This window comes from Leptonotus elevatus, chromosome 13, assembly GCF_054856555.1.
Source record: "Leptonotus elevatus isolate MCC_2025b chromosome 13, RoL_Lele_1.0, whole genome shotgun sequence".
NCBI classification, from domain to species: domain Eukaryota; kingdom Metazoa; phylum Chordata; class Actinopteri; order Syngnathiformes; family Syngnathidae; genus Leptonotus; species Leptonotus elevatus.
In genome coordinates, this window is record NC_141251.1 from 7,842,499 (window position 1) to 7,870,411 (window position 27,913).

At 39.0% G+C, this 27,913-nt stretch overlaps 1 protein-coding gene across 7 annotated transcripts; it reads right to left on the reverse strand.

The window, feature by feature from the left end:
* Positions 1-202: 202 nt before the first annotated feature.
* hspa12a (heat shock protein family A (Hsp70) member 12A) lies at positions 203-27,872 on the reverse strand. 7 transcript variants are annotated; one of them, XM_086092870.1, is made up of 13 exons: positions 27,533-27,872; positions 19,167-19,243; positions 18,229-18,353; positions 17,678-17,864; positions 16,971-17,075; positions 16,712-16,828; positions 12,032-12,203; positions 11,598-11,612; positions 10,957-11,046; positions 9,877-9,981; positions 9,531-9,789; positions 7,555-7,658; positions 203-6,575 (listed from the first exon to the last, which is right to left on the reverse strand). In XM_086092870.1, exons 1-13 carry the CDS (start codon positions 27,564-27,566, stop codon positions 5,944-5,946), a joined length of 2,022 nt encoding a protein of 673 aa, XP_085948996.1. In that variant the 5' UTR covers positions 27,567-27,872; the 3' UTR covers positions 203-5,943. The 7 variants fall into 7 exon arrangements, with proteins under 7 accessions (XP_085948996.1, XP_085948995.1, XP_085948994.1 ...); XM_086092869.1 differs by having other exon boundaries at positions 10,957-11,049; XM_086092868.1 differs by having other exon boundaries at positions 18,229-18,356; positions 27,533-27,871.
* Between the last annotated feature and the right edge of the window lie 41 nt (positions 27,873-27,913).

Sequence of the window (27,913 nt, forward strand, 5' to 3'; positions counted from 1 at the left end):
CCAGACAATACCTCAGCTTCATGCTTGGTTTGTGCTCTGACCTGCGCGGTGGTCAACTGTTGGAGCTTACATGATAAAGTGTTTGTGCCTACTTGTAAAAGGCTCTGTGGCATGACTTGTCTGGCTTGTTTTCAGCAACTGTAAAGTGAACCTCAACATAAGAACCACAAATAAATAAATGAATTGACGGCAAAGCAAAAAATAAAATTCTTTGAAATACACATTTTTATTCATGAGAATCTGACAGTGAACATTTGTAAATGGTTAGAATACACTTCGTGTGAAATTAACAGGCATGAAATAACTGAAAACCAAAAAGAAAAAAAAAACCTCAAACTGAAAACTAAACAACAAAATTACATTCAAGAGTGATTCGGATGATCCCAAATTGAACCATGCCGATGTCTGACTTATTGTGGACAGGGTAAAATACAGTACTACTTGATTGACATTTCTGCTTAAAACTCAACCCACCGGCCCACTTACAACTCAGACACCAATAATTGGCTTGACAGTGAAATGTCAGATTTGCTTTTACAGTATTCACAACAGAATGCATTTACTTGAGCATTAGGTATGAAGGGAGCGTTCACACCTGCAGCTCGCTCTTTCTGGTCAGCGGAGATGGCAAATCCAGGTCCAGAAAGTAAAAGCCTTGCCACAGTTTGGCTTTCACCCCTCGTGCTAGCTAGCTAGCTCCCTAGCAGGTAAAAGAGCACCCGGGCGGCTAGCTTGGGAGCTAGCGCTTGGGGCTAAAGCCAAACTGTGGTAGGGTTTTTACTTTCTGGCCACCTCTGCTGGTCAGTTTCAGTTTGTAAACAATTTCCGTTTGGCTCGTGTTCCCACAGTAAACATTCCAACGAGTCGCTCTTCTCTGACCCAGAATAAAGAAGACAAATGGAATATGCAACAAGGCTTGCTGTTTGGAATAGCTACAGTTGGATTAAAACGACCTAAAGGGCTCTCGTGTGAAAGCACCCAAGTACACTGCAAAGATGTTTGGCCTATAGAAATGGTCTTAATACATGATTCCATTTCATACTTGACTGTGTGAGCGTGCAGGTTGAAAAATGTTAACAGCTTATATCAGTAGCGTGGTCAGCTCACAGCTTGCGCGGCCAACAGCGGTGAATCTTGCCTGTTGTGTGACTGCAATCAACACGTTATGTTTTGCCTTTTGGGACACATGCAAAACGTGCATTGCAGAAAGGAGAGACACACGCGTGCGCTGCCTGATACTAAAAAGTACGACCGCTTGATGTTGGTTGCATTTCAAATAAGAAAAAAAGAGAAATTTATTAACTGTTCATACAGATGCACAACATGACTACGGTATTTACTACAGGACAAGGTTGCTGACTGATGTCAAAGGTTTACTGTTATTCACTGTGTTTGCTTTTTTATTTTATTTTTTATTTTTTGTGTTAATATGACACTATAAAGAAAAACAGCAGTGGTAGTTTCCAACCTTTTTCTGTGCTCTACACCCCTTGAAGACCTAATATAATAAACCATTTCGTCAACTGCCATTGACGACTATAGACGTCAAAAATTTATTTGAACTATTTCTATAAGTTAAATTTTTTTTTCACTTTTGCTAACAAGAGTATGAAAACCTAGATAAAAAGTTGATTGTAAATTTAGAACAGATATACAATTTGTGATTAGTCTAGTGAAGTCATGTGATTAATAACAATTAATTACAAAAAAAATATTAAAAATAAGGGGCATCAGACGATAATTTTTTAAAATCGTAATTAATCGCATGACTTCAATAGTTGACTCACGATTAATCACACATTTTATATTTATTATAAATGTACAATAAAATTTTTTCTAGGTTTTCATAAAAAAATTAATGAATTGATTTTTTTTAAACTAATAGAAATAGTTTACATGAATTGTTGACGTCTATAGTCATCAATGGCAGTGAATGAGTTAATATAAGATAATCTCTTATAGTATTGTTAGTTGAAAAGCAAGTAATACAAAAAATATATGTGCATTTAGACTTAATTTCAAATTCTGGCCCAAGACCTTCATGTAAAGAAAGAAAATTGCACACTTTAGAAGTTTTGCCAGAATTTAGTTGATGGTGTCTCGAAAAAAAGAGAGGCAAAACAGAGATACAACATTTAAAGAAGTTCAGAACATTCTGAAATATTTTTCCATACCTCTAAAAACATGTTTTTTTTTAAATCCTAGTATGTTTGAAGTAGCATTAAGGTTTTTAAATGTAGTCCTATTCAGGGTTAAGCAACAATTAGTTACAACACAAATAGCTGAATCCCTTCTCATCAAGTACAGCACTAAGAATGACGACTTACCCGTGTACTATATTTTAAAAGGTCCCTAAAGATAAAAAATAAAATCAAAATAAAATCACTGAAGCTTAATTAACTGCTAATGTTGACAACTTTTCAAGGCACAGATTCCCGGGTTAAAAATGGAGGCATCGAAAGTGTTACGACATCCACCATTTTCTGTCAAGTAATAACGCAGAAACAAACTGCACGTGTGCTTGCTGACAGTTTTTGTCAGCCACAAGCGGGCTGGCAGCCCTTCAATCATCTGCCCAACGAGAAATTCCCTTTAAATTCACCTGCGGACATTTCGACAAATGGAAACTGGTGCGATGTGGAGAACTGCTACACTCTGTATTAATTATTATTATTATTATTATTCTGATTGTTGATTAATCTAGGGTGGCCAGGTTTTAAATTTTGCTGAAAATTCAAGATACAATAAATTATTACCAGGAAACAAATTTAATCGCTAGTCAATCTGGTTGTGTTATTACTTTGGCTAACGCTAAATGTAACTGGTTGGCTGTGCTGTTTACGTTGCGGCCGTCCTACATTGTAACATTGGAAAAAAACTGAAAAACTCGGCTGATTCTTAGACACAGTCAAGAAGGAAGCAGTTCTAGTTCCAGTATGACGAAAAACCCCGCTTGCTAATGAAATTCTTTTTTAAATTAGTTTATCGTAATCGCTATGACAAGTGATAACTGTGTGATTGACATGAACACGGCCCAAACAATTGGCTTGCTGTTGTAACAAAAAATATATATATATATCTATTTTTTTTTTTAAACACGACGGGACTTGTGTAATAGTGAGACAAAACAACGGGGCTGGCGAAATCCACACAACCATCGGGGCACAAGGCTCAAAAGCAGAAGTGTCCTGTTTAAACCAGGACGTCTGGTCACCCCAGATTAAATCCCATCTTTGATGCAATTGAAGCAAAATGGAACGCACGATTTGATATGAACCAGTAGAGGTGCTAACATGATGAGCTCAAGCCTCACATCCGCGGATTGCAATCTTGCATGCAGATTATTGAAAGAGAAGCACGTGATTTTGAAGGTCAGGTTACATTCGCTGGACTATACTCTACATTTAATGTGAAGCGGTTTAGCTGGGGCTCGGACTCGACTGTATTGCTTTCTGCTGGTTGAAAACAAACAAACAAACAAACAAACAAACAAAATAATTTAGTAGTGTATCATTGTTAAATGCGCTTGTTTATGTCCTAAATTTCCCTTCAGGGATCATTAATACTTATCTTAAAACAGTGGTAAAAAGTGACCGCTTACACTCAATATCCTAAATCATAACTCGCGCCATTATGACCTGAAGCTTAGCAATATTCCCTTTTATCTATTTAATCTATTCCAACAGAAAACGTAAAACTAACAAGTGGACGGGCATTGAAATTTCAGTGTCTAATATTCACCGTAACCTACAAATAGCTTAATTTGAATGTGCAGTTCAAAGCAATTGGTCCACTTCCTGTTCTAGTGTATATTTAACATATATTTTCTCAGTAAGCACACATTAATTACGGCTCCGATCCATTTCGCAGAGGTAGGATGCTGACGACATGCAAGCTGGCAGAGTGTTGTGACACGCTAAACACGACGGAAGCAGAATTCATGAATGAGCTTGTTTGTCCTGCAAAAATGTGCCGCGGTGGCCCCTCGGGCTGTGCTCGATGCCGTGCTCAATATGAAAAGTGAAAGCACGCGCGTAAAACTGCTGAAGCTAAAGCTATCGACACAATGCTAAAAATCTGTACAATATTTAAATAGTGTATATACAGAAATAAAGAAATATTACCGTTACCGTCACACTAAGACTTCCCTTTAGCCAAGTGGGCATGTAACATGTAATGTTACAATCAGAAATATTAACAAATAAAGGCGACACTAAATAGGATTTGATGGTACTCGCTTGTTGCTACGGAGGAACAAAACTGCCAAAATTAAAAATAAATAAATGACTAAATAAATGAATAAAAGTGAAAATAAAAACGGATATAAAAAAGAAATATAGATGGAAATAAAAACTATATATATATATATATATATATATATATATATATATATATATATATATATATATATATATATATATATATATCCCTAAATAAATAAATAAATAAAAGAAAAGTCAAATGAAATAAAAAATTGAAAAAAACCAGATTCAAAAAATACATATAAAAATAGTGAAATAAATCTTTTGCAACAGCGGTGGCAACCCAAGACATGCTTAGGACCGCCCTCTCATTTGAATAACATTTCGACCTGACAGAGCGTCTGCAGCATGAAATAAATAAATGTGAGAGCAGAGCGTTTTTATTTATTGATTAATATTTAATTATATTTATATTTTGGTCTTTATTTTGACTTTTATTTTTATGTTTTGAATCTTTTTATTTTTGTATTAAATGTTTTACTTTTATTTATATATTTGGTTATATTTCCATTTATATTTATTTTCTGTATTTAATTTTTGAATATTTCTTACATGTTTTTATTTTCACTTTTATTCATTCATTTATTTGTTTAGTCATTTATTTATTTTTTCAGTTTGGCAGTTTTGGTCCTCCATACTTGCAGAATGTTTGATCTTCCTTCGACTCGTGTTTTTGCTTGATTTGAGAACTCAGGCCAAATAAGAAAATTTTATATATTAAGCACAAGATTCAGCTTTGAACATAAGCGCGAGACTGTGTACCTAATGGCCTTTGTCACTTCCCATAATCACCAACGGGACCGTTGAGGCTTTTCCATGTAGAGTAGTAATGATATCTTATGCTGCATTCGAGGAAAGTCGGACTTTTCCGACTTCAAACCAGGAAGCGTGTATGCTGCTGTCTCCCTGCCTGAAATAATACAGTAAAAAGTCAAGTTTGCTGGAGGTCAAAATGTGTTTTGAGGTCCAAAACAAAAACTTACTTAAATTACTATTCGCCACTTTGGTTGTTTACTTTCGATTCAAACGCTTTCAGGCCGTAACTGGGAGAATCCAAGTGGGATAATTCCGAATTTCCGACCCTCCTTGAATGCAGCATGCATTTTGAGGTGGCAGTTGAGTGTCATAGTACAACTGCTGGCTTTCATGCAGACGGCACATTTCGATTCTCCGCCAGTTCCCCGACCGCACAATTATTGAAGGTGGGTTTCCAAAGTCAACTTAGTACAAAATCAAAAGATCCAAATCCAGCTTTAAAGCTGTAAAGCAAATGTATAATTCAAAAGAGGACGGACAGTATGAATATTTGACACCAAGGCTTACTTGTATGTTTCTCGTTTCTGCTTCTTTCACATAAAGCTGTTCTGCAGCGGTACATTCATAGCATCAGCATTATTTTCACTGCAATTAATCCCCACCATGTTTGTATTTTTTTTTTGTCTTTGAGACATGTGACAATATTGTTCAGCTAATGAGAGATCGAGCATAAACAGTACATTTAAATGGGCCAGTATAATGCCAGCATCGGATAAATGCTTTATTAAGTGGTAGGCCTGATTTAATAGTATAATACCCAAAAAGTGTCTAAGCCTCCATTTTTTAGAATATTTTTAATATTCTACTCGTTGTGTGTATGTGCACGTGAGCTGTGCCGTTTCCAATGAGCTCTCTGCCTCCTTCCTTAATGGCTGAGGAAGTCAATACTGGCCTTGACCGTGCGCCCGGTGGACACGTCCACCGCCATGGCTCGAATCTCGGTGTCGCCAAACTGCATGAGCGTCTGGATCTCGCGGCGCGGCGCTGCGCTTTCCGTGCCGCTAACATCCAAGCGAAGCGTGCCGCACTTCTTGACGCCGGGCTCGCTGATGAAACCCACGTTCTCCTTGTCGGCGCAATAGACGTGGATGACGATGACCTGCTGCGAGGGCTTGGCCGGCGTGTAGCTACGTTTGACCATCTCGCCCAGCGCCACCGACTGGTCGGTGGCGATGAACGTGTCGAAGACGTCGGTGCACCAGCGCGTTCCGTCCTTCACCAGCAGCTTCTCGGGAGGATGCTTGCCCTCGACAAAGCGGTTGAGGACGCCGACGCCGTACGTAAGCGGGGAGCGGCGGATTTTGATGATGCTGGGGTCCAAGCCGAACAGCACCGCGCCCTTCAGGATAGTGAGGCCGACATCGTGGGGGATGATAATACGACTGCGGCCCTGAAGCATGTTCTGGACGGCCTGCTGGAGCAGAGCTGATTCGGCGAAACCTCCCACGAGGAAAAGGAACTTGATGTCGCTCACCTCGGGTTTCTCAAAGAGATCATCTAAAAAAAAAAGGGCAGAAAATTATTATTATCATTAATAAACACAGCTTGCATCATGGTCACCTGCACTAAAAATCCACAAAAAATTACAGGTAGGGCCTGATACTAGCTCCTTTAGATCATCCAAACCCAAAAACTTATAAATAAGTTTTTAATATGTTGTCCTGCACTCCCAAGAACGTGTTTATATGTTTTTTAAAATGTTTTCTTTATGCCAGAGCCTACAGAAGGCTTTGATACAGCTTCTGACATGAAGAGGTCGCTTAAAGCAATGGTAGTAAAACGACCAGCAGGTGGCAGCAGAGTATAAGAGATCAGCCAGGGTCATGTTGCAACAAGCTTTTTTGCCAGTGTTTTCAATAGGTTTGTGAATAATTATGAGATTTAGCTATATTCTAATGCTAATTGCTGCAAAACGGAAACAGATACAAATATACTTTTTTTTTCCTGATGAAAGAAGAGACTAATCTTTCTTTTGGTAGGTTCCGGCATCTGTTGTCAGGTGAATTAATTAATTTTACGTAGGTGGAAATTCCGCCTTGACGGCTATTTCAACGTGATTATACCGATATTAACAATTCATTGCCTAATTAAAGAGATACTGAAATGTAATAAATAACAACCATACTGTAAATAGTATTTTCTGAAGAAAAATAAAATGATTTTAGGATTTATAATAGGCTACCATGTCAATCATTTGTGATTATACGAATGAGGATGTGGAACGTCCCGCCTACATATGCAATGGATTTCGGCCTTCCAGGTTTTCACTGTATGAAAATGAAACTTACAGACCGACCAACATGAGACTCTTTTAATTGCAGCCTTTGCAATGTTGATTTGAATTTGAAAAATTGTTTCGCTATTATTATTAGTGCTAACTACCTCCACGATTAACAAAACTGACAATCAACCAACCCACATCCATTTATTTTTCGACAAGCTACAGTGTAATGTTTGTGTTTGAGGTGTAGCTTACTGATGTGTTGAATGATATGGTCGATAGTGGGCTTGAAAAGGGAATTCATAGCGTCAGGACTCATCCTCAGCATCCCCTGCGATGACCATTTCACAAAATCCACACTGGGGAGAAAAGAGTTCAATATAATCAATAACACTGTTTAACTACAATATTAAATGTTACTTTAAAATGACATGTGACGAATAGTACGAGATAAGATTACATAAGATCCCATCAGAAGAAAATTTGCTTGTGTTATTATATTATTTTTATTATTATTTTTATTTTTTGTAATAACTGCCCCTGCACACCATATTACACATTCACTCCTTTAGTCCTTTGGTCCACTTGTTTTGTCCGGACTGAAATCTGATTTTTTATTTTTTTTTGCTTGGTGCGGTTCATATTAACTCACTGCCATTAACGGCTATAGACGTCAAAAATTCATTTGAACTATTTCTATTAGTTTCAAATTTTTTGAAAACCTAGAAAAAAATGTTTATTGTACATTTAGAACAAATATAAAATTTGTGATTAATCGTTAACTCGTGAAGTCATGTGATTAATTACAATAAAAAAATATTTATGGCCTGATGCCCCTAATTAAAAAAAAGAAAAGATTATTAAAATTTAGGGGCGTCAGACGATTAAAATTTGCAATTGTAATTAATCGCATAACTCACGATTAATCACAAATTTTATATCTGTTCTAAATGTATAATAAAACAATTCTAGGGTTTCATACTCTTGTTAACAAAAGTGGGGAAAAAATGTGAAACTAGTAGAAATAGTTCAAATGAATTTTTGACGGAAAATTCCTACATGCTGCTTTCCTACTCGGCAAATTTGTGCTGTAGATGCAAATTTGTAAAATAACTGGGAGCGACAAGATGTCACTTTGGACTATTCTAAGTTATTAACAAAGAGTTGCAACAAATATTTCCTTATCATTGAAAGAAAAACAACCCTTCTGTAGTCCTACAGGAAAAAAAATTATACTTAGTAGAAAATATTATACAATAAAGAATTGTTTTTTTAATTGACCATGAATTTAATAGCAAATGTAACAATTGTTTATTAAAATAAATAAAAACAAAATTCCTCCAATTGCTTATTTTCCTATTTTAACCAGTGAACATAAATTAATAATGAACTACAAATGAAACATAAAAATCTATTATAATTAACCTTTTTTCAGCGGATGAAGCGGCTAAATCAGTGCAACAAATACTGCAGAAGTCTTGATAATGTAAATAGTCGGTAGTCTCATCGCAACGTTAATCGCGCTTGTGTGTGGCAAAATGTACAATTTTCAAAGTGTTTGATTATGTGAATGAAGACAATGTTCTGCAGTTACATCAGCCTCTGTGTGTATTATCCTAAAAGTGTAGATCAATATTTTCCCATGAATCCATCTTCGACTTGACTAATTCAGTGTCTGTTACATCATAAATCTCCACACAATCCATTAGGACTACCTATTATAATCCCATGTGTGTGATTTACATGCATTATCGGTCATGTGAGAGTGCAGAGGACTTAATAGCAGCCCCTCCCCCGATAAACAAAAGACATGCTTTGCACTTCCAGCTACGCATCAGAGACCAAGACCCGTCGAAGTCTTTTGTTTCAGCCTTTGGAGGTTCAAATGATGACCCCCCACTTTATGGGATGACTAAAATATACAGACAGTAGACAGGCCAGTTGAATTCTACCATGTTGTCGGTGGCTTTCCATGCTCATTGCTGAAAGGGAAAATCTATCACTAAATAAAAATAAAGCTTATCATTTATAAGAGCAGGGCATTTTTGTCTGTGTTAAATTTTCTTTATTTTCATACTCTTCGTCTATACATGCAAGTAAATTTGGAAGTATATTGGAATGGGATTATTATTTTAGTGTATAGTATATGTACTATCTGTCATATTTGCTTGGTGGCACCGTGACATTTTTCCAACCCAAACTTAAGGAAACACCGCTCTTGGCGTACTTACTTGCTTTTGCGCAGGGCGTGTTCAACACTGTGGCCCCTGAACTTCTTGTAGTAGTCGATGAACGAGAAGGGCAAGTTAATATTTAGGGGGTTGGCCCTGCCCGGGGCTGCTGCCCGCTTCCGTGACTCAAAGGCAATCATAAGGTCCACCCAAGCAGCTGGCCGCTTGATTTTGAACTGGTCAATGAAATCCTGGCCAAAGATCTGACACAGCAGCTTCTCGAATTCGTAGTCAATCCCAAGAGAGCCGTATGGTCCCCCTAATGCGGAAAGATGATTGAAAAGCCAGAAAAAATATGCAGAGGAGTATTTATCCACAAAAAAAAAAAGCAGATGTCGACTGTTACCGGATGCCTTGTACAGCTCTTTCAGATGTCCTTCTGGGAGACGGATCTGGTGGACGGTCAGGTCCACTGTGCCTCCGCCACAGTCCACCACCACATACCGGTCACCTGCAGAAAGGTGTCGTGATTGTAAACATGGCGCTCGGAGAGTTTTAACCATCAAGGGTTACAGTTCAATTCCGCTCCTTGTGCTAAACCCTGATCAACAATCGACAGAATCCATTATCGTAAAGCTGCCTTTTTCCTGTGAATTATTTCATCAACATGCTTGAATCTTGCATCCTTTCACAGGGCTTTGATTCTATTCTCAAATACGTTGGCTTTCTGTAGTTCTTTAGTTGTAAGATCATTTCCGGACTATTGTGTGCACATAAGCTGCAGCCACTAAATTCACAAAAGAAAAATTCTTCTTTTTCTTCTTTTTTTCCTAATAATTACCATGCACTATGTAACTGGCTCTTCTAATCATGTTTTATGCAAGCCCCCCCCCCCCCCCCAATTGCTGGTATTCACGTTCAAAAAGTCAAATATTATGTGCGTAGTCATTTGAAAAATTTGGATGTCCTCAAAAAGAGTCATGACGGTGTGAGTGGATTTGTCCTGAAACGGGTCGGAGCAAGCAACGAGGAAACGACCATAAATAAAAACCCGACGTCATGTTTTGTATGAAAGTGCACTTTCCCAGAGAGCAAGAACTATTTTCCAAAGCAAATGTCGCCACAGCGCCATTTCAAAATGCTCTCAGTTTAGACACATTGGGAGATAATCGGAGCACATCTGCGACTTTTCTTCTCTTCGGGTTTTTGTGACACACAATTGAGGGCTAAGGAGTGAAAATATTGGTGACGTGCAGCGTGTTAGCCTGTGAAAATCCAATCAATTAGCAACATCGTTGTTTAAACCATGCAGGAGCCAAAAGCGTGATCAAAGTAGTGGCTTATAGTTAGGAAGTTACAGTAGCCTTATGATGCATTTACATTCAATTTGACAATTTAATACAAATTGTATCTCAATAAACGCAGCAGATGAAACAGCAAGAGTTAATAAGGAACAGAATGACAGGCAGGTAAAAAGAAACGCTACCTTCTTCCAGCTCCGACCAAAGCTCCCCTATGACATTTTCCACCAAGAAGGTGCGACTTTGCCGGTTGCGCCGAACATGCTCCTTGTTGGCTGCTTGTTAACAGGAAAGAGAGTTTTAGTGAGTGTGATAAGCAATTTGCGAAGCTCTGCTTTATGAAGCTGCGTTGTTCACTTAGTGTGAAAAGCAAGGGGTGTCAAATGTGCGTGAAACGTACATCGCATTCATTCAAACAGAACACAAGAATACAACTGAACAAAAATAGAAACACAACTAAGCACAAGCTGCTGATTTGACAGCATTGCTGGTATGTACAGAAGCACTCCCCCCCTCCCCCCATATTTCATATCGATTTTGCATAATTAATTGCATTCAATGATTAATAATGTTATAAGTGAGAAATGTAAAGCCCATGTTTAAGGCAACATGCGTTCTAATCTTTCTTTCGTGCATTTGAATCTAATCTTTGCTCATGTGATCTTTTTTAACGAATCTGAAAATGACCTCTCGCTTGTAACTAAACAAAGAACTGAACTTAAACTTGTGGGCAAAAAGAATCAAAAAATATGATGTGGGATGTGGAAATAAAATATGCACTTAATTGGCATGCGTCTGTCTCAATGTAAAATCAAGGTTTGTTTACCATGGCCTGGGGAAGCTACAGAAGAATCAACATACAGCAGAAAAAAAAGACATTTTTGATGATACAATGTAAAAATGTACACGTCACAGTAAAGACTGTATCACAACGAGCGGCGCAGGCTCGTGAACGTGCGCGTATATAGCGAGTGTTAGTTTTTCGGCAGGCTTTGTTCAATGTTGCAAAACGTTGCAAAGACACTCGCCACACTCTCAAACCTCTCTTTATACTCTCATACCAATTTTCTGGTCGCAGATCATTTTTGAACATGTTCACAATTTTTGGTTTGTCAGTGTCTGGCAATTGTCTTTGCAACGTTTTGCCTGCCAAAAAAAAGCAACACTCACGCACCCTCGCAAGCTTGCGCCGCTCAGTGAGTTGCAGGCTTAAAGAAAATGTGTCTTTGCGATCTTACGTTACTGTTTAATGGGAATTACCTTGGGTCATTGTGCTTCCAACATTGTCTGTGGGACTCAAGCCATTCTGAGTGGTCTGGTGGCTCAAGTCCACCATCTGGTGGAGGCGGAGTTTACGGCAGTAGATTGACGCCGCCTCCGGTTCCAGAGAAATGATAAGTTGCTCCGGGTTGTCACGGGACACCAGACCAGACTACACAAAGGAAAAATACATATTTTTTTAAAATTAACCAGGTTAACCTCATTCAAACCCAAAAACTTATAAATACGTATTAATACTTTTTTTTTTAAACGTTTTTTCTATGCTAGAGCATACAGAAGGCTTTGATACAGCTTCTGACATGAAGAGGTCGCTTAAAGCAATGGTAGTTATTCAAAAAACGGCCAGCAGGTGGCAGCAGAGTATAAGAGATCGGCCAGGGCCATGTTGCAACAAGCTCTTTTTGACAGTGTTTTCAACAGGTGATGAATAATGATGAAACTTAGCTATATTCTAACGCTAATTGCTGCAAAACGGAAACAGATAAAAATATACTTTTCCTGATGAAAGAAAAGCAGTGTTTCCCACACCATATTAATACTTGGGTGGGCCACCTACGTAAACTGGCTACCACCCAAGAAGTTTTCAAGAAAATCTATTAAAATATATTTAAAAAACAAAAACGTGTCGCGACCAGATATACCGCATGTAACGTTAGTTCGCCATAGTAACAGGACTGGGACTAACCCCCCTCCTGCGCCGGAGTCCACTCCCACAAGTGGATTTAAAATCTGTGGGAAACACTGAAGAGACTCTAATCTTTCTTTTAGTAGGTCCCATCTTTGTATAGCAATAGAACAGAATATTCTGTGGACCTTGCAAAATCAGTCAAAATCCAGTAAAACAGCCGGGAGCGAAGGGGGTTGCTTCAATGAAAATGGCTGGGAATAAATGAGGTAAAAAACTAAAAAGAATATCAACCTAAATTTGAGTTGACACATCCAACTAAGGTACATACATAAAACATTGAATCTAAAAGTGATCAACTCATCACGTTGCTCTATTTCAAGTAACACTGATTTTCACAATCTTCAATATCACAAAGCACAAAATGATGTTAAAACTGGACTTGAACATGACAATGACTTAACAGTAATGTAATGCCAACAACAGTCACCAGATCCCAATCCAATACTGAACGTTTGGGAAGTGGTGGAACAGAAGAGTTACGTCACGATTGTGCAGCTGATAAACTGACAGCAGCCAAGTGATGCTGTCACAAAATCAATATGGAAGATCTCTTAAGAAGTGTTCCAAACACCTTGTTTCGAATTTTCAAGATGAATCAAGGCATCTTTGAAGTAAAAAAAAAAAGATGTCAAAACTGAATCCAACCCAATATTTACAAGGCATGCTCAGCCCATAATTAGTATGGAAGGATTCCTTCTGCTGCAGATTAAAAAATTCGGACACGTTTCGACTTTCAACTCGAAAGCCACTTGCAATAATCATTTATGCTTAGGTCAGCATTCACATCACTGCACTACTGATTTTTGTACCACATAGAGTATAAAATGCATACGTATATGCTCAAAATGACCTAAAATAAAATGTTCTCTCACTAAAGCACAACAGAGCTGTGGCCACTTCGGTGATTGAATTACTACATTTAAAGTGTGCACAGGTTCACTGTTGGACAACTAAACCGTTTCGCTGATTAATCAAATAAGGAACACAACCTGGAATCAGCACCAGAAAAAAATCCGGTAGATTTTTAAATACAGTATTCCAAAGAATTGTTCTGATAAAAAAACAAACTGACCCCATTATAATAACTTAAAACTCTCACAATGATTTTCACAAAATCTCTGCCTGTGGCTAGTTAGTTAGTGGTTCATGAAAGCAGTTCATGTTTGCAGTCAATCCAACTGCTTAGACCTTTTTTCATCTCTCTGGGAAATCAACACTTGGCACCGCATGACAATAATATTTAATTTAAAAGATTAAACTGGATTAGATCACTAACAAGAAAGCATGTGCAGACTACAGTATATTGTTTTTTTTATGCTTCTATTAACAGATAAATACAACCTGATAAGTTATATCTAAAAAAGGGAAACTACACCGCTGTTTTAAAGAATCCAGAGGGTAAAACGGTATGTCTCAGGTGGTCGAAATAAAATGGGTTCAGTAGATTATAAAAGAAAGCGGCTGTGAAGCTGCGTATTACGTCATGGCCCCGGGAGAGGGGACCGAGTTGTGGATCCCCCTCCCTCTGTCCTCTATGACCGAAGCTCTGTGCCAACGCTGAGTCACTGCAGATGCCCAACCCCATCCACTGCTCATTTTCTCTCCAACACACACCATTTTCTCTGTCAGCCCCCCCCCACCCCCCCTCCATCCCTGCCTCCAGGCACACGACTGATAAGAGCTAAAAAAATAATAATAATTAAAAAAAAAGAAAAAAAAAAACCCCTCCTTCTTCCTGTGTCTGCACTCATGAAAACATTCCCCTTCCTTTGTATGTCTGTTTTAGCACACATGCACACAGGAAACATGTACTGTAATCAAAACAAGAGGATGACATCACTGTGCAAGGCAGGCATACTGTCGTGTTTGGTGTCCTCGAATACAAAGACTGCCGATTGCTGAAGTCATGTGTAACAATGAGGAGGATCTGAACTATAAAAGCAGTAGGCTCATTTATATCACCATAACAATGATGAGGCATTTCAATGTGTCAGGAAGATTTACTGTAACATTCGTATTATATGGCCACATCTTATTTCTACTCATTCCCATTTTAACACTAGAAAACATGCCTCAATTGTTGTATCAGTGCTTCACAAACGCAACCGTTTGGATGCGTTTACCACTTGTTACAAAAGTCTATGTAGTTCGACTCATTTCGTAATACACTCTAGAATCATTTTGGTGCATAGGGAATTTTAGCCCAGTTACCCAAAAAAAGTACTTGTGAAATTAAATAAGTTATTTATGGTTTGGAGGTTAACAGGGTAGCATTTTCTATAATGAACCAAATTGGGAGCCTTGAAGATTTTATTGCGTAAATCGGTAAAACTCCCTACACCAGATCTGACTGATGTAAATGTATGTTGTCATAGTTTATTGACTCATTTGCTCCCAAAGACGTATTTATATGTTTAAAAAAAAAGACGCTAAAGCATACAGAAGGGCTATGATGCAGCCTCTGAATTGAAGATAATGCTTGAAACAATAGTAGTTATTACAAAAACGGCCAGCGGGTAGCAGCAGAGTGTAAGAGATCAACCAGGGCCATGTTGTATGTAACAAGCTCTTTTTGCCAGTGTTTTCAACGGGTTTTTGAATAATGATGAAACTTAGCTATATTCTAATGCTAATTGCTGCAAAACAGAAACAGATACAAATATACTTTTTTCCCTTATGAAAGAAGAGACTATAATCTTTCTTTTGGTAGGTTCCATGTTTTTATAGCAATACAACACAATATTCTGTGGGCCTAGCAAAATCTGTCAAAATCCAGTAAACCAGCCGGGAGCGAAGGGGGTTGCTTCAGTGAAAATGGCTGGGAGTGAATGAGTTAATATCGTGTATATGGAAGTAGTTGAATATGCTTCAACATTAACTGCTCTCCGGTACTTTTATTTGATCAACCTTTCAGCACAAAACCACCAAAACTGCGCTTAATATTCAGGTGTGAAAATTGCTTTTTTGGAAAGGGCTGCTATTTATATAGCGCTCTTTTAGCTAAAGTGCCCAAAGCGCTTTACAATGCCTCACATTCACCCATTCACACACCAATGGTCGGCTGCTGCCACGCAGGGCAAAGCAGCAAATCGGGGTTTAGTGTCTTGCTCAAGGACACTTCGACATGGTCACCAGGGGTGAGGATCGAACCCACAACCTCACGGATGGGAGATGACCATTCTACCACTGAGCCACGCCGCCCCTTCGTCATCTTATCTTAAAAGAAAACAACAAAGATGATCCCTTAAAATGATTTATGTCCTTGATCCTCGATCACAATCCATCAAATACTGCACATTCACTCCGTTCTGTTCCATGCCTGCAGCCTCATTTCAAACTGCAGACAGCCACGCCCAAGTGACCCCACACAATAGTGGTCCGCAGGGACAAGCTCGATCCATTTTCATTTCTCCTTAATCGCAGGGGTGGGCTAACGTTTGAGCTCAAGAGCCGCATTGGATTGTTAAAATAAACAGATGGGCCAGTTCGTCTGTAGATAAAGTGCAGTAAATAAATACATTTTAAAAAGTGTTGGGGTGGATGTTGGGTGTAACCTGAATATCACTACCTTGATTGTTAAATTGGCCACACCCCCATTTCCGGTGAAGACAAAGGCGTACTGTGCTAAAGCACAGCTCTGCATCACAGACGCACAGGATCCATTGAAGGCTCTTATTTCAGCCATGGGAAGTTCTTTTAGGGAAGCTTGAGCCAGTCACCTCTCAATCACAAGGTCACAAAAAAAAAAATCATTTGTACTCACATTCACACTTATGGGGAATATAGATTTGAATGAACACGGGCATTTTTGTACTCAATTATGATATGAAATCCCCTGCTGTAACATTCTATAGGTAGAAGGTGTCCTATATGGTATTGAACAACTAACCACTCATGAACAGTATCGAAATGCATATGATACTGTCCATTCTGGCGTGTATAAGAATAGCAGTTGGAGCCCCAAAACCCACCTTATAAGCAGCTTCCCTCATGAATTGCTTTGCAGGCATTTTCCAGATGGCAGGAACCGTGATAACCCATCTGACATCACTATTGTCAAACTCGCCACCTGTCTGATCACTCAGCTCCTGCAACACGAAAAACAAATATACCCTGATATATATATATATATATATATATATATATATATATATATATATATATATATATAATGTATGCAATGCATGGGAATATGTAACCTATCATCAATACATTAGTCAGGCACATTACTTTTAGTGCTTGCTCCTTAAAGAAAGCCAGTGCATAGGCAAAGATGTCCAAAGCTTTCACGCGCTTCCCATTGGCTGCCTGGAGATCCGTGTTGATGGACAGATTCTGTTTGTGGAAACGATGACACAGATGTTAGGGTTAGCTTTACATAATTACAAAACCTACGGTGGCCCTGAAGCGCAAAAACGCAACAATAAAAAACTCAACGAATCAAAAAACACAAACCAAATAAATAAATTTAAAAAACACCAAAATAAAAAGGAAACACTACAGCAAATCTAAAATCACAAAAGCAAACAACGAAGCAAAAAAACCAAAAAGTAATCACAAACACAAATCAAAAATCACAAAAAATTGAAACACAACAGAAAATAAAAATCACCATACCCGTTCCGTTATTGATGATTACATTGACGGACGAAAGCCAACTTCCAGCAATGCTCGGGTCGTCAGTTTTTCAAAGGCTCCCGTTAACCGTTAATCGTCAACAAAATGGGCGTCTGTCATTGACGGACCTTCCGTCAATATTGACAGAATGCCCACTCTGTTATTTTCTCACACTGTTTATGAGTACAATAATGATAGTAGTAACAGAAGCAGGATATACATCTGTTTAAGACGGTGGATTATAGTAGGATTGTTATTTTAAATAGATCCCGACGTTAGTCCCGGTACCAAATATGTGAGAATTTGCGCATGACTCTTACCGCTGTGGTATGGAGCTTCATTTTGAATTTCTCCAGGTAGAGCCAGTGCTTGGACTCACTGGGGTCAAGGTCATGATAAAAGTCACGTGCTGCATAGCCAAAACTGTGGAACTTTCTGTCTGGGGTCAGCAAGATTGTGGTTGGTGTCTTCTGGTTGGACACTCCAGGATCACCACCCTCCCAACGCCTGGGGAAATTAGGGATTAACACACAAGTGCCATGAAAATACCGTATAGAGATGGGCACTTCCATCAATCGTCAATTCCTGTCAATGACGATGCCCGACGTGAAAAAAAAAAAAAAGGATAGCCTCATAGGTACCTACACACAATGTACACACGCAATTGAAAGATGACTGCAGCATATTCAATCATGAACTAATTAATTAATTATTTAATTCATTCATGATCCTATTAAATACGCTATAGTTGCCTCAATCCTCCTTTGGAAAAATGACCTTTATCCTTGAGTACTCTGAAGAAACTTCTACTTGAAAATGTCTACCTCCAAGCTCAACTACTACTTTCCGTAAAAAAAATGACATGACATACCTCATGGTGTGAATGCATTCAGGCTCCTTTGTGAATGCATAAGCATAGCCGCTTGATGTTGTGCCAAAGTCAATGGCCACCACCACCACAAAGGCCATTCCTGACGGAACCTGGTCTGTGTCATTCTGCTGCACAAACAAAACATTGACATTAATGCAAAGGACGACATGCAATGTTTCGGAACTGTAGTAAACGGATACATTCGCAAAAAGCTGTTGTTTGAAAGCGAGGGTGGAAGTATAACTGAGCCGTGACGTTTTCACAAAATCGGCCTTATGCCTCCAAAAATTAAACTTCAGCTATTCATGTATTCTAATTTTACACATAATTCCCTTTAAAAGGATACATGATCCCATGGAAGTGACTCAAAAATAGATGAAGTCAAAAAGAGTTAATTATAATTATTAAACAATCAGTGTCTGTCGACACCAGAGTAAAGTTCCCACCTTCTGCATTTCCTGATATAACCACTAACACACCATCAAAGTGTAATTTCATGACAGTTGTAAATGTTAATATATTAATAAAAAAAAAGAAACAGCGCACTTAGTATTTTGGGGGTGGCAACAAGGGATTCATTCAATTTGAATGACTTTCTATGGTGAAAAAAATATAAGCACAAATCAGAGGACGACCAATGGATTATGGTTGTGATTGAATTGCCTTTGAGTTGCATGCATTTTTTTTTTTTACTTTATCCTTTCATAACATAACAAAGTCCGGATTTTTCAGTATTAGCATCCATTTTTCATCCATTTAATACAGTAATTTACTTTATTCACTTTCTCCATTGGCTTATGCAAAGTAAAGTTAATTTCCACACTAATATGTTCCATCAAAAAAAAAAAAACGTTTATACAAGACAGCTGAAGCATAAAAAAAAATGTAACAAAAAATGTCACAAACAGCTATGATGTTAATGAAAACAAAAGACTTGCCTGAATGTGTGTGGGAGACAGCGGTGTGATTCCAGGGTCGCCTATACTCTTTGCTGGGGATGGATTAGCCATTTCATCTGTAGAAAAAAGAAAATAACTCATGAACACACATCTCGACAAGCATCTACTTTCATGAGCTAAGCACAATATAAAGCGGAACCTCTATAGTCAAAACATCCCTGGCGTCAGTCTTACAAGTCCGTATTTGACCAAAATCGCAAAAAATCCCTCAAGCAACAGAGTTTGCACCACCCAAAATAAAGAATTAATTTGTACCTATGAATGTGTTTTGGGCTTTTTATTTAATTTTCAAAAAGATCAACCTCAACAAGCCCTGTTCAGATAAGACAAACGTTAAGAAAAAAAACATTCTGAAGGAGTTATTAAAAATAAGTAGGCTCACACACACATAGTGAGTGTTGCCAACTTATTAGAAACTTTTCCTACCCGTCTTGCATTTAATATTTGCCAACCGACAACATTGTTTTGCATATCGATGCCTTCTTAACTCATTGACTGCCATTGACGGTTATAGACGTCAAATATTCATTTTAACTATTTCTATTAGTTTAACATTTTTTTCCCACTTTTGTTAACAAGAGTATGAAAACCTAGAATTTTTTTATTGTACATTTAGAACAGATATCAAATTTGTTATTTCATGAAGTCATGCAATTAATTACGATTAAAAAATGTAATCGCCTGACGCTCCTAATTTTTAATCATCTTTTCTTTTTTTAAATCGCGTCAGGCGATTGTAATTAATTGCATGACTTCAATAGTTATCTCACGATTAATCATAAATTTTATATCTGTTCTAAATGTACAATTAAAAAAATTCTAGGTTTTCATACTCTTGTTAACAAAAGTGGAAAAAATGTTAAACTAATAGAAATAGTTAACGTCAAGAGCCGTCAATGGCAGTGAATGAGTTAAAATGACGTTGATTCAGCAAAACTATACTGGAGTAGAGTCGATTCATGTGTGTTGCAAAAGTCAGCATTCAATGTTGATTTTTGTAGTGTGCAACTGTGCATCATTCAAGTTTCCGCACGTTGTCCATTCAAACATCAGAAAGTCATCTGCAACCTTTTTATTTTTTAAACTGACATGACATTTGAATTGAAAGAAAATGTCTTTCCATATGTGTACCATTAGTTTTTGTTTTTTTTGTATCTGTCTTAATAGCCTTCGCCGAAAGTGTTTTATGAATGCAGACAATAATAATAATTTGTCTGACTTATTATAAAGCATCTTGTTGGATTGTCTCCCAGCGGGACATCATGTTAGCCAATCCAATCCTTTTATCTACCTCACTCATCTTTCCTCTTGTCCACCCCTATGGAGAGGATGAGTGGTCTGAAGTCCCATAATACACTTTTCCGAGCAATTACACAGCCGAATTGCAGACCACCTGTGGCTACCCCCTATCTAGCCACAATTTGTTTTCTTCCAGCAATGGCAGGCAACTCCCAAAATCACCTTTACAACCTCCAGTTTGTGTTCCCCAAAATGAATCATAAAAGCAACATCACGACTGGAGAACTACGTTAATCGCTTTTATTCTTACTTGAAGGTGATAAGTCAAACTGCATTACATGGATTTTATTTAAAAAAAAAAAGTTTTTCATGGTTTATTTACTGTATTCATTACAAATACAGTACAGGCCAAAAGTTTGGACACACTTTCTTATTCAATACAAGCTTTATTTTTTTAATTGTAGATTCTCACTGAAGGCATCAAAACTATGATAACAACTATGAATGTTTAGTTATGTTGCTTGCATTGTGAATGCCAGTGACAGTAAACTGCTATTACATTGTTTACAAATTATGCACAGCTGTTTATATCGTCCTTTATGTGTATGCGTATATTATTTGAGTAGCATGCTATAGTCGTACTATATGTTTCTGTGTCATTTCAGTTTTACAAAAAAAAGAAGTAAACTTTACTCCAGCCTCTTCATTTCCCTTCAAGATTGTTCGCGATCTGTCAATTTGTGTTCACACACACACTGAGGCCAGAATACTTATTTATCATCGAATGTGAATGTTCTCTCTGTATCTTGAATTAGAATCTTACGTTATACTAGTTTCAAACAAGGATATAAGACATTTGAGTAAACAGATGTGTCCATTCTTACTCTTTGGGAGAATTTACATCTACCCAATTTACATCTATGAGTTATGTCAAAAATCAACAAGATTGGCTCTATTTACGTCAGGTTAAATACTGACGACGTGTAAAATTATTCTAGACCTGTTAAATGTATTAAATCAAATTACATACTTCTCCGCAATTGGGTAGGAACCCAGATTTGTGTTTGATTTTCATTATCTTTCTACTTTTTTTTTAATTTTCATTTTGTTTGTACTTTTTTCTTCTTTTTTTTAACAGAAGCAACCTCTCAGAGGACTTCTTAACAACAGGAGGAAGCTGTTGCTCAAGCCTACTACACGCATGACTGGAGAATCTCGGTTGTCTGTATATGTCGGCGCCAGCGACCCCCAGACAGTCTCCTAATGCGAGGTCAAACGAAAACAAACAAACTTTTACACAAGCCCGACGAATGGACACAGCAGTGCTCGTTGTGCGCTGCGACTTAAATATCTTCACGCTTTCATTCGTGTTGACTATCTGATCTGTTGTCATGTATATACAGTACACTCATGCCTATATGTCACAACAGTATCCGGAAACAGTGTAAGTGTATGATATTTTATTTTTCGCCGGATGTCCCTCCGTGGCATATACCCCATTATCACACAGTTGTCATAGCACTTAATACAATAAACCAATTGAAAATGCATTTAACTGTTATATTCTTTCCTGTTTACTTTCACATTCACATTTGCGTTCTTATTCTCATCCGCCAGCAGGCGTGTTTTCGTCATACCGGACCTAGAAGCACTGCGTCCAAGGCCATGTAGACACGTAGGCAGGGTATTTTTAAAAACGGATATTTCCCTCATCTGGGTGTAGAAAAAAATAGTGTCCACACCAGAAATGAAAACATCCACAACCTACCGCATTAATGCGTTTTTAAGTACGTTCATAACAATTCCAGACCTTAAGGTGGCAACAGTTCCCCAAATCCTATCCAATCAGAGTACGCCTCCGCCCGGCGACGCCACTTTCACAAATTGGGCCTACAATGAGATGCACTCCAAGCCTCTAGGCGGCAGTAGTTAGCCAAATACTACTCATCTCTTGACGTCACTTCACAAGCACGGACTGTCAGCCGCTGATCTGTATACATGCGGATCAGTGCTGTCAGCGCACACAAGACTTTTTTTCATTAATAAAAAAAAAAATACTGATCGGGACATGATGCTTATTTGAGTGACGGACACTCGTCGAGGATATGCACAGGAACCTATTTTCCAGCTGTTTGCAAAGTTACAGCTCCTTCCTGGACACTATGACAACCATACGGTGAGTATGTGCTCTACTGTTCTGAACAAGTAGCTTATTGCTCTCTTGGTTGCTAATCCTGCTAACAAAAAGCATATAATGACATCATTAATATGCAGTACATTCATAAACTCTGCAACAAGTTACAATGAGTCCAGTTAGTTTTGCAAGTGTTTAACTCTTTGACTGCCATAAACGTTATAAAACGTTTAGCATAAACCTAGGGAAGGGCGCCGAGGACGTTAAAAGACGTCCCCTATGTTTTTTTTTTTTTTTTTCAAAAACGGGTGCAGGAAAGCCTTGGGCAGCTGTGCTGAAAGAATCAGGCTGATCTGATTAGTCAAAGACTCGTTTTGGCCCCTAGAGGGCAGCGATGACTCTCTTTGCACAAGGTTGGATGGGCCGCCCACCGTGGGCGTCAGTAGAAGACGTGAGGCGGAGCTAGAGTGTTGAGGAGACAATGGCTGATCCAAGCCACAATGGCTTGACCAAGCAACCGGTTACAAGCAGCTCAGCTTGAGCATTTTTTTCAAAGACGGAAAGCATCAATCAATACTAAAAAGCGCATTGATGTCAACGATGATGATGACAACGAGCTCTACGCCAAAGTTGGAAGCTTTGGCGTTATGAACACGTAGTAAGCCTCACGGCTAAGCGCGGCTAGCGCGGCTAGCGCTGCTAAGGCCGGAAAACGCGCACAATAGCCGGCCGGGTACTTCTACACAATCGGACATTCGATCGGGCGATGGAGAGTTGGCATCGACCAATGCAGATTGATGATGATGATGAAGATGACAACGAGCTCTACGCCAAAGTTGGAAGCTTTGGCGTGACTGTTATGAACAAGTAGTAAGCCTCATCGGCAAAGCGCGGCTAGCGCGGCTAGCGCTGCTAAGGCCGGAAAACGCGGAGCTGCACAAGCGGACATTCGATCGGACAATGAAGAGTACCCCGAGTCCAATGCATATTCATCGGAGGAGCGGGTACAGTCTGATCACGGAGAAGACACTGTTTCTGGACTACGATGCCACCATGAATGGAGTGGATAAAATGGATCTCCTACCACCCGGTATAGCAACTGAAGGACACGGGGAAGCGAGACGTAACACCACCGTAACGTAACCGTAGCATGATCCTGATATTAGACTTGACACACACTGCAGTATATACTTGCTATTCCCCGGAAAAAAACGGCCGGCAAGAAAGTGGCGCACGCGAAGAGGCAATCTTGTGCAAATGCTGTTGCGTCTCCTTGCACGCAGGAGAGTGTTACAAAAAGAAAAACTGTCGTTGAAACATCCACATATTTGTAAATAGCACCACAGTTGCACACATTTGTAAATAGTTTGCCAAATTGTTGTCAAATTGTTACACTGTTGAATGTAAATAAACGTATTTTGCTATCAAAAAACACTTTTTCATTCTTGGTGGTAGTGTTTTATAGAAGTAAAGCACTATTTAGGTGTTTGTGGCATCATTCATGGACAAAAAGAAGTGTCAAATTCACTAGAATGCATGAAATAATATCGTTTCACTAAAAGCTTGATTTCTCCGTATTTTGGTCCAACACGGGCGAAATTGGGTCAAACTAACCATTTTCTATTGTTGATTACTAAAGAACGGAATAAGGTAGAAACAAACTCTTTTTTTCTGATGAAAGATGAAAGTCCAATCTTTCATTTGGTAGTACGTGTGTTTCCATAGTCCAAACAGAACATTTTCTGTGGACATTGAAAATCAGTCAAAATGCTTAAATCGGCTGGCACTGGCGGCATCCCTTTTCTGAAAACGTCTGGCAGTCAAAGAGTTAAAAAACGAGATCTGACGAGATTAAGATGATTTTGACAAAGATGATGACACACGCACACACACACGCACAAAGCCTTCAAAGAAGCATGTTCATTGTACATCAGAGGAGCTGCAGTAAAAATGAGTTTGGACAGGGAATCTGCTGTTTCTTTTTCGCCATCTGATGTCCCCTTTATTCATGCCATACAGAAAAAGAGGCAATGACCCAATACCCTCCCTCTCATTGCTTCATTTGGAGAAACTTGGCCTTAAGCCCAGGCAAACGGAGCAAGGAAACAGCCTGACAACAACTGCAGCCATGACACTGTGTTAACTCTTTCATTGCCTCCGGGCCCCCAAAAATCCTCAAAAAAACAAAACAGTGGCTGGCGATGTGCTCGGGTTCGAACTCAGGCACATCGCCCGCCACTGCCCAGTGCCACTGTATGTATGGCGCAACAGAAAGTCTGTTATATATGTTCTGTATATGGGGTGGAGAACACTTTTGAAAGGCTGGGGAGGTAATGCTTAATTCAGGTCACATTATATAAAAAAAAAAATGGAACTTGAATTTTCCTGCACACCGTTTCATGTTCTGTGTTGGTACCCGCCACTACAGCTGCAGGCTGGTAGTAACATCTGCTCCCTTCTGACATTGTTTTCTTCAACCCAACGTAGATTTTCACACAGTCTTGATAAGCAGCTCTCATCGCTGCAGGACATCGGGTCACCAGCAGTTGCCACACTAAATTCATTCATGCAACCAAGCTATAAAGAGGTATTAAGAAAACGGACCCTTTACACTCATATATCGTCGCTGTCTGGTGGTGGTGGTGTGGGAGGAGGACTATGAACTAGTTCATTTTTGGACCGATGAACTTAGTAAAAAAAAAAAAAAATCAATGATAAACTAGGAACTGAACTATAGCTAACTTTGAACTAGTTTGCGTAGAAAATAAACTTTCCCAACACTTGCAGCCTGAAACGTAACGTGTTCCTGCTACTTGATCCACAAGTGAGTGACGCCGAACTAATGTTACATGCAGTATATCTGGTCGCGACACGTTTGTTTTTATATATATTTGTAATAAATTTTCTTGAAATCGACTTGGGTGGTGGCCAGTTTACTTGGGTGGCCCGAGTATTAACATGGTGTGGGAAACACTGATATAGGATGTGGAAAAATTTGTGTGGGGACACCTCTAGTTTAAATGTTGTTTGTTATTCATCTAAAATTCAGTCCACTAGTTGTTAACAAAAGCTATTCTTGCCATCGGCTTGGGCGAGATTAGGGCTGGCCCACTGCATGAGTGAGATCCAAGTTAACTATAGCAAGGTATATAATCTGGGGGCTGGCAACTATTGAATATTATAGTATAGATTATTCGATTATTCCACAAACTATTCAGATTTTTTTTTTCTTATTTTGCATTTAAGTGTATAGCACACAAAAAAAATCCCGAAAATTGTTTATTAACCAATGATCGTTGTTAATTTGGTATTGTTAGGTGAATAAAAAAATAAACAACAATTAAGCAATATCACATGAGATGTTCACTCACCAACCTTTTCAAAGTTGATCAGTTACTGGCTTTTGGCTTCTTCTTTTTTTTTTAAGTTAAAGCAGAGCAGATGTTTGTAAATGTCATATTTTGATTAAACACATAAAATAATCAATAGTCTATTTTCATTAAGGACTAGAGAAATCAGAGTAATTACTGCTGCTGTGATGCTGAAATATGTGGTTTTGGACTATTTGAATTTAAACAATGGCTCTAAAAGTTGATGTGATTTATGTTCGTTGTTATATTTAGGGTTTAACCATTGATGGGCAAACTCGATCCTCGAGGGCCCTCCTCCAACATAGCTGATTCCAATAAACAGGATTGTTATCAGGCTGATGCAGAGCTTGCTGATCATATGAATCAGCTGTGTTGGAGCGGGGAAACATCCAAAACCTGCAGGACTCCGACCCTCGAGGACTGAGTTTGCCCACTGCCCCACCCCCTTGAACTTTAAACCCAAAATATAACAAAGAACATTAATGAATGTTTGGATTCTTAAAACATATTTCAATATACCAAAGGAAGCTGAACAATAACTCATGAAAGTAATTAAAACGTGGCCTATGCCATGTTAGCATGATAGGACTAGCTAGCATTGGCCACCAGCTGATGGGCAATCAGCTACACAGCTAACAGTAGCATGATGGAAGATTCCAGTCCAGGTCTGAGTGGCAGGTGGGATTGGCACCGTAGAAAGTAGAGAAAGTCGCGAAGGGTAAACTTTCCAAGATGAAGAGAAAGGTCCAGATCGCTTTTGGCAGCGTTGGAAGTTAGCAATGTAACAACTGGTGACACGTAGCTACAAAACGTTAGGTACAGTCAGTGCAATCCATCCATTTTCTGTAACCTCACTAAGGTCAGGTGGGCTGGTGCCTATCCTAGCTGACAATGGGGTAGAGATGGAGTACACCATGGACTGGTCGCCAGCCAATCTCAGGGTAGACTAAGTACCAAACGAAGAAAGATAACACAAATCAGTCGAAAACAAGATAAAGTAATGGGATAGATACACAGTAACCCACCCATTTAATAATGTAGTGTACACTTGCTTTTGTATTGGAATGTTGTGTTTGTTTTAAAATGTGGTTTACCCTGACTCACTAAATGTGTTGTTTTATAAATAAACTGCTCAGAATCCACCGCAGCCAGGCCTGAGCAGGAGGAGACACTGCGCTACCTGAGGACATGGTGCAGACTTTTTTTTTTTTTTTTTTTTTGCTGCAGTGCCTCAACTCTGGTGGGATGGGCCGTGATCCAGCTCAGTACCGTTATAAATGGCCAAATGTTAACAGTAAACTGCCACAAACGACTCAAAATGGCAAAGTTAACTGCAAGAAGCATGATTAAGTTTTAATGTCGCCATGTTTGTCTGCAGTGATGGTTGGCTCAGGCGAGGTCCAGACAGACACATTGCGGTTTTCCTTCAAGGCAATGGCCGAAACGACCTTTCGGTTGGCTCGAAAACACTTTCACACGCCAGTGTAGGTTCAATCGAAGAGGAAATAATCGTTGAGCACTTTGACCTGCCACAACGAAACATAAAATGTACTCGTGCGCACGCGATGAACGATGACCGAAGTGGCGTTAAATTAGCCTACCTGTTATAACGTTGTCTTCTTTATTAGTCGTCATCGAACCTCGTAGTTTCGCCTCCTGCCGTGCTTTCTCCCCGATGCAGCTACACCAAGCAATCGTCCTGTTTTAGTTATAATAATAATGATAATAATAACGAGGGTGGCGAGAGTCCCTTTGACTAGGAGCTTGCAACTTCACTTCCCTTTGCAGCGTCCGGTGTTCGGGAGAAAAAAAAAGCACATGGAGAAAGGGAGAGGCAGGAGGTCTCTGAAGTGAGAGAAGTGTAGGGGAGGGAGGCACCGAGCACAGAGGATGTTGGGACCCCACATTGCTGCGGCTGCTCTCAACGCCCCGCCCATCACATTCTCGGCTGTCCTGGCCTGGAATACAGTTGGGCGCTGATC